The following is a 7,425-nucleotide window of genomic DNA, read 5'->3' as shown; positions in this document are numbered from 1 at the left end:
CTGGCACTTCGGGATGCCAGGCTAGCGAGGTGATCAAACGCCCAGGCGGAAGAGGGCCCTCAGACAGAGCAGCAAAGACTGAGGTGTCGTGGGGTGCGGGGGGAGGGGAGCTGTCAGCGGGCGTGGGAACTGCCCCGCAGGTGCAGTGGACTCAGGGGGGTCGTGGGGAGACGGCGGGCACTGACAGCGTGCGCCACGGGAGGGTCAGCAGAGGGTCACGCAGAGGATCAGGCTGCTTATTACTGAAGGCACGGGGGGCGTGGGGGGGCACTGCTTGCCGAGAATGAGTTTTTTTTCTCTCAAGGGTCCCAGGTTCGATTCTGGTCAAGGGCATGTACCTTGGTTTTGGGCACATCCCCAGTGGAGGGTGTGCAGGAGGCGGCTGATCGATGTTTCTCTCTCATCGATGTTTCTAACTCTCTATCCCTCTCCCTTCCTCTCTGTGAGAAATCAATAAAATATATTTAAAAAAAAAAAAGGAATGAACATAATGAAAACTAATACACAACGGAGGTTATTTAGAGAAGTCTTTTTTGGGAGGAACATCACTCTTATAGGCGTTAAGGAGCTTTATAACCTGTTCAAGGAGAACGTCTGCACAGACATTAGCACAAGGCAGCCCGGGGAGGGCTACAGAGGACAGTAACCGGCCATCCCCCTGCTGCTCCTGCAGCTGAGATCGCCACTCCCCGCAGGTCTCTGCTTCAACCCACCACCCGCACAGCCTCCTCAAGCGCCGCCCCTGGGGAAGATGGGGCTCATGGAGTATCAGGCTCAGTGTGCAAGCCCACCTGGCCGGCAACCTCAGTGTGACCGGCAAAGGAGCGTGCACACGGGGTGGTAACTTACAGGGAACAGTAGAGAACACCTTCAGTAGATAATGAGGCCTTTCGAATACTCTAAGACACCCAATTTCCTGACTTAGGAATATTTTTTAAAATATTAACGAATTCTAAGTGGAAACCCTTATTTCAACAGTATGTGTATACTTTTGCATACTTGTTATTCTACTCCGTAATGCCAAGTTTTATGTAAAATAAACTGTTAAAGCGTTAGATTAATTAATAATTAGAAATTTCCAGTGAGGTATTGTGTTTATAGGTACATTTTGGTATAATTACTGGGGAGTATTTTAGAATTTCTATGTCTATGCATGTGGATACAAAGAAAACCATTTGTTCTCAGGAAATATGAGAAGCTAACTTTTAAATTGGTAAGCTACTGGTTTTAAAATTATTCATGGAAATTCTCCTGAATAAAGACTCTTGAACTAATTAAGCAAATATCAGAAATTAAATCTGAAAGTACCTCCTAGATCAGCTAAGGTAAAATTTCATTTATAAAAAGATTTAAATAGATAAATGATTTTATTTATTAAGTTAGAAGGGACAGAGACTGGTTTAAGCATAGAGCCAGACTTACCATGGGCAATGATGGTCCATCTTCAAAATACATCTAAAAAAAACCATATACACAAAGCTCAACACCCCATGAAAACTTAGTCCCATTAAACTATTAAAAAATATATGTTATTTCAAAAGAGTTGTAGCAAGTATTATTTACTTATTTAAAAACTGAATAATAGGAGGGGGCAGGGGCTGGGCGGAGGTGGGTAAGGAGCGGGGAAGAGGGGGACATCTGTAATAAATGTCAATAATAAAATAAAAATAGAATAATAGCAAAAGTCCTCATCTAAAATAGAGACAATAGCTACTTCCAGTTATGATGCAATAATAGAACTTTCAACTGAAAATATTACATGCTTTAACGTCTAAAAACAATGCAATGAGTTCATATACAATTATCTGACGCTGAAGAATGTGCAACCTGTCAACGGATATAAGGAAGTCTGGGTGAAACTTGTCCTTTCATTTCCATCCTGAGGCCGAGCTATTCTACTGCTCTTGTGGTGGCACGAAGTATGTAATAACACCCGACTGTCACAGTCAACAGGGACAGGGTCACAGAAGAAACACTTACCACATCGAGCCAGCCAAGCCTGAGCTGCTGAACATCATGCAGGACATTCATGTCGGTGTGAATCGGGGGGAGGGGACAACTGATTTTGGCCCTAAACCACACTAGTTACTAACGCAAGTGATCATGCCGATTCCATTTCCCCAAGAAAGGTGTGAGAACATGAGCAAGGAGAGAAGGAAATAGTCTGGCCAACAGTGAGAAGAGAAACACACTCAGTAGGAGAAATAAGGGTTTTCTTACTTGTCGCAGACGGAGCAGTGGTGGCAGCGGTCTGGTTTTATCAGCTGGCATCGGTCACAGTACCGGATCGCTGTGAACAAAGCGCTCCACTTAGCCCTCGACTGGACAGCGCACTGAACATGCGCTGGTCATCTATTCCAGTTTAAATTCTAAACAACATTCCCAATTTACACTCGGCAAAACTGAGAGAGTCGACTCTGTTTAAATACAAAAACGGAAAAGACTGGCCCACAGTCTCAGTTCTCTGGAGAGGTCTCCCAAGGATGGGGATCTTTAGGGGAAATGTTTCTAGGGCAGCGGTCGCCAACCGATGGTCTGTGAGGCCCTAAAGGTTGGCGACCGCTGTTCTAGGGCATCCTCAAGTGTCAGTGGCTATCTATCTATCTATCTATCTATCTATCTATCTATCTATCTACCTACCTACCTACCTACCTACCTTTCTACCTACCTGCCTACCTACCTACCTACCTTTCTACCTACCTACCTACCTACCTACCTACCTTTCTACCTACCTACCTTTCTACCTACCTACCTACCGTAAGGCTCAAAAGGTTCATGGAAATATGTCCGTTTCCATCTGAGTAAACAGAATGTCTCTCTCCATGAAACCAATGATTTTCTGTACCCGCCAGGATAACCAAGAGAGGAGACAACCACATTTTAGAAATGTGATGCAAACCTAATTTTAGAAATTTGTGAATAAACTCTCTTGATCGCTTACATTGAGAAAGGTCTCACACCTTCTGTGTTGAGCGTGGTACAAGCTTAGAAGTGAGAATTAGAAGAAGCACTCCCAATAAAAATTTCAATCCTTGTAACGGGAGACCTGATCCTCCCTTCTCCAATACAGGCAGTAAAGGCAGTTATGAATGACTGAGTTGGAGAGGCTATTTCAGTCCGCAGGCGTCTCACAGGATGCAGGAGGCTACCAAAGTTACAGGAAAGCAGCTATTACGTGGGCAGTCCAGTAGGATCAGTCAAACCACACTTACAAATGTAAAATTTGGAAAAAATACTCGCCATAAGTAATTACCAAGGTTGTGTCAAGCTAATGCTATAATCTCTGAAAAAGAAAAGAGTTGCTATGAACTAAGAATAAGACATGCTTTTCTCAGACCACAAGGTCTAAATGGAGTTGTTGTCAGTGTTGAAATGAGTCCCTCGTTACCCCTCACACCTTTCCTTTTTCAGGAATTGCAGGGATCGACGGCGTGGCCTTGCTGCTCAGCCCGGAGTGAAGGCGCCCACGGGTGCCCTCCCCGTGACCCTCCACGGTCCCCCTGGCTCCTGCCCGGTATGAAGGTGAAAGGCGGTGCTGTCCAGAGAAATATAACGGGAGCTACATGTGCGCTTTCAAGCTCTCCAGGAGCTACCTTAAAAAAGCTAAAGAGAAAGTCGTATCTTCTGGGTTTTTCCATACCAGCTCTTTGAAACCTGTAATGTATTTTACACTCACAGTTACAATGTCAGTGCTCTGTAGCCACAAGGGACTAGCAGACCGTCAATGGGCAGCACGGTCTAAAGTCACAAAATCTCCAGGTGACGTCTGGTGGACAACGCTAGGTCCTCCCTGGCTGGTGCTTATCTGTACTTTAAAGTACGCAAGGAAAAAACTTTCAAATCAAAGTGGGCGGTAACTCACTGGAAATCAAAACAATGTAAAAATAAGTTTTTTGTTTCGAGTCTTTTATAAAAAGAGAAATTTCATTCTTTTTAATGAAAAAACCACTCTGTATACCACGCTATGTCCAACTAAAATCATGCCAGAGTAATTTAAAATGAAAGCTCTGATTATCGTTCAAAAAACTCCTTCCAGCCAAGGGGGCATTTTATGTTAACTGTGTTCCTTGCATTTTTAAGGAATGTATTCATCTATTACTTACATAATTTAAAACTTTGTGGTTAAATGTTGAAAAGACAACATTATAAACATCTATGTACAATGATAAATGAGTTACATCACCTCTAATTGTTACCTTTGTAGTCAAAAACTAGTACAATTTTCTTTTGTAGGAAACGATCAAGGACCAGGAGAGAAACAGAGAAAGTAAATAGTCCTCATTAATCAAAATAAATAATAATATAAAGAAGTCTGAAGAGCCCTGTGAGGATGCAGAAGACGGGTGGATCAGAAGAACGCACAGGACAGACAGAAGTGAGGTGAGCAGAGGTCCCAACACCCGGCCTCAACTACTAGTACACCCACAGCCGGCCTGCACGGGCTCGACGTGCTCTGTGTACGGCAGTCAGCTTACCCCGGGCGGCTGGCACTTCTCTCTTTCAGGTTTGGAGGAAGTCCTGTGGCTTTAGAACGGATGGTAAAATCCTAAATGACATTACCACCCGTTTCCTTCAATGCTCTATCATGTGTAAGGTGTGCGAACATCGGCTGAGCCTTCACGTTGCTTTAGTCCCCAGGGTGAAGGAGGAAGTTATCCACACAAGACAGGGGTCAGAGAGGGTGTGGCTGAGGGTTGGTAAGAAAGGCCCCCTCACACTCCTGCCTGGAGCTCCTGTGGCTGCTCACTTCTGAATCATGCCTACCTCTCCATTCTCCATATTCTAGAAGGGGATCAATCACACCAGCATTGCTATCTGTCTATTATATTCTGTGCAATTTAATGGAGTCAATGCCTGCAGTCAGTTCACAGTGATTCTAGCTGGCATCCAGAATGTTTGCACTGAAAGTATAAAGATTATAATAGAGAATCCAGGTTCTATTCCAGGCTGTCACAAATATTGGGGATTATGCGTTCATCTCAGGAGACAGGCATACAGCACCTCAGAGGAACAAGAGGCAATAGACTCAGTGTTCTATGAACTACACAGGGAGATGACTTACAAGCCCAATGTGTAGTTGTTATTGTAAGTGAAAATTAATATTTGTCCTGATAGGACTTATGCTTCAGCCCTTTCTCTTCCTTCAGCGTGTCAAGGGCACAGTAGGCAAATACTGCACCAGAAATGAGGAGATAGGTTTTTGTACCTGGTACCATCACCGCCAGCAACTAGCTTTGGAAACTCGTGCAGGAGTTAATTTATAAATTAGGGGCTTAAACTCCCTCAGTGTTTGCTTGGGTTTACATAGGGTACGTACACGTGAACTTATACAGGAACACATCTCTGTCTTTGAGGGACAGAACCAGTGACATAATATTACATCACAGAGTTACCACCGGCTCATTGAGAAACAAAGAAAACAAACAGGAAAAACTATTTGGGATTAGAGTTAGATTCAGTTATGATTTTAAAGTGAGCTAGAAGCAAATATCAAACAGTAATGAGATATTTTACACTCTCTTCTTAGTACTAAGTCTTCGAAATCAGTTGCGTATTTTACACTTACAGCCCATCTCGGCTTGGTCTGGCCACAGTTTATGTGCTCCATGGCCACACAGGGCTAGTAGCTGCCAAAACACGCAGCACAGATCTAAAGTCACAGAGTTTCTGGATAAATCTTGGGAGGCGAGTGTCAATAGTCCATGTGTGTTTGAATTTGTTTGTTTGTTTTTAGCAAAGCAAGCAAGAATTTACTAACCACAGCAAAAAACACACTTAGGGCAGTGAAATAAGGACGGGCAGGGAAGAAGGAACAGAAGCGCCTGGACACCTTGGCTCACTGGGAAGTCGGAGAAAAGGGGGGAAACTGGGGCCTTGGAGACAGGTTCAGGGGTTTGCCTGGGACGAGCTGCCGCTGCCCATTGCTCCCCTGGCTGCAAGTCTCATGGGGTCCCTTAGAGATTAAGTGGTATGTGCTGGGGTGGGGTTGGGGGTGGGGTTGGGAATGGCACAGGCGTACCTCCTGGAGGGAGAGCACCATGTGTGTTCTTTTTTAAGACAATCCTTTAATTAGATAGTTGTTAAATTATCTTAAAAATCTGACCCAAGTCAAAGAGATTTGTTGAACTGTATTTGTTAAAAAATTACCATAAATTTTAAAGATGAAAAACTGTACCAATATTTTATGTATGTTCTTATATATTTTGTATAAATGCTGTTTTAAAGGTATATAAAATTTATGTTATAGATCTTGCTCCCTTAAATTAAATGACAACAGGATGATGTATAGTTAAAGCTTTAACAACGACTACTACTACAAATCAAGATTTCAGCACGTCATGGAGTCACAGCACGTAGGCAGGATAGATGGACAATCCATTGTGACCTGGCTGTGATCTCTGTGCCACAGTGGTACGCGTGTTCCCATTGTGGTTCATGGAACTGTGCAGTAAAGACTTCACAGCCATCCAAGACCTAGCACAATGTTTCTCAATGAGTGTCTGCCAGTTTCAAGGACATACATACGCTCTCCCACAGTCACCACAAGCTCCTGTGCGGAGCACTGATTATCGGCCTCTACCTCCAGACATGGTCCTGGTGTAGATGGGAAGGTCCTTGGCTGCTCGCCGGAGAACTTCCTGATGGGCTTCTCCCCGCGGCTCTCTCTCCAGCAGTTCTTTCTCTGCGTAAGAGAGGTGGAACTGGGGAACGGATTTAAACGTTAATCAGTATTTTCAAAGAAATGATAACATATATTGATCTACTAATCCAGAAGAAGGCATTTATAAAATGTTAATGGCATACAGTCAATAAATTCAGAAAAGTATTAGAGTTTGAGATCTGGGCTAGTCTGTTAACCTTGAAGGTGATTAGTTTATGCATCAGAAAGTTTATGCACCTATATATATAAAAGGCTAATATGCGAAGTGTCCCCTTGGGAGTTTGGGAGACCAGGAGTTTGATCACTTGCTATGACATGTGCTGACCACCAGGGGGCAGAACAAAGAAGGCCTTATTGGCCCTGTTCGCTGGCCAGGCCTACGAACCCTACCGATGCACGAACTTCACACACCAGGCCTCTCATAATAATAATAATACCCACTTCCTCAGAGATTTGTGAAACTCAAGAGGAACAGAATATGTAAAAGTGCTTTATAAACTGTGGAGTTCTATCCAAATATTAGTTACATTAATAGATAAATAGCACAAGAAACAAATTTGGTTCAACAGATGAATTTTTCAATTGGATATCATTAGAGACAAAAATAGAAACAAATCTATCATGCATGTTTTCTAACCTAAGTTTTAAATTAGGAATAATTATTACACAAATTCTAATACTCAAGACAGACTAATTGGTAATTTTACTTCTTGTACTGCCAATTTGGCCCAACCAATTAAAAAATAATTATCTGAGAAAAATAA

At 43.1% G+C, this 7,425-nt stretch overlaps 1 protein-coding gene across 2 annotated transcripts in view; it reads right to left on the bottom strand.

Annotated features, from left to right (window-relative positions):
• Window positions 1-7,425, bottom strand: part of ZDHHC2 (zinc finger, DHHC-type containing 2) — a 31,415-nt gene that overhangs the window by 19,567 nt on the left and 4,423 nt on the right. For both annotated transcript variants that reach the window (XM_006753780.2, XM_006753779.2), the window contains exons 3-5: window positions 6,581-6,701; window positions 2,221-2,290; window positions 1,423-1,455 (exon numbers count right to left, since the gene is read on the bottom strand). In XM_006753780.2, the coding sequence (XP_006753843.1) occupies window positions 1,423-1,455; window positions 2,221-2,290; window positions 6,581-6,701 (224 nt within the window). The remainder of the gene's footprint in view (window positions 1-1,422; window positions 1,456-2,220; window positions 2,291-6,580; window positions 6,702-7,425) is intronic.

The sequence above is a fragment of the Myotis davidii genome, unplaced genomic scaffold (assembly GCF_000327345.1).
Source record: "Myotis davidii unplaced genomic scaffold, ASM32734v1 scaffold71, whole genome shotgun sequence".
Classification (NCBI taxonomy): domain Eukaryota; kingdom Metazoa; phylum Chordata; class Mammalia; order Chiroptera; family Vespertilionidae; genus Myotis; species Myotis davidii.
Note: the sequence above shows the minus strand (reverse complement) of the source record. Positions and strands in the feature narration are given on the sequence as shown.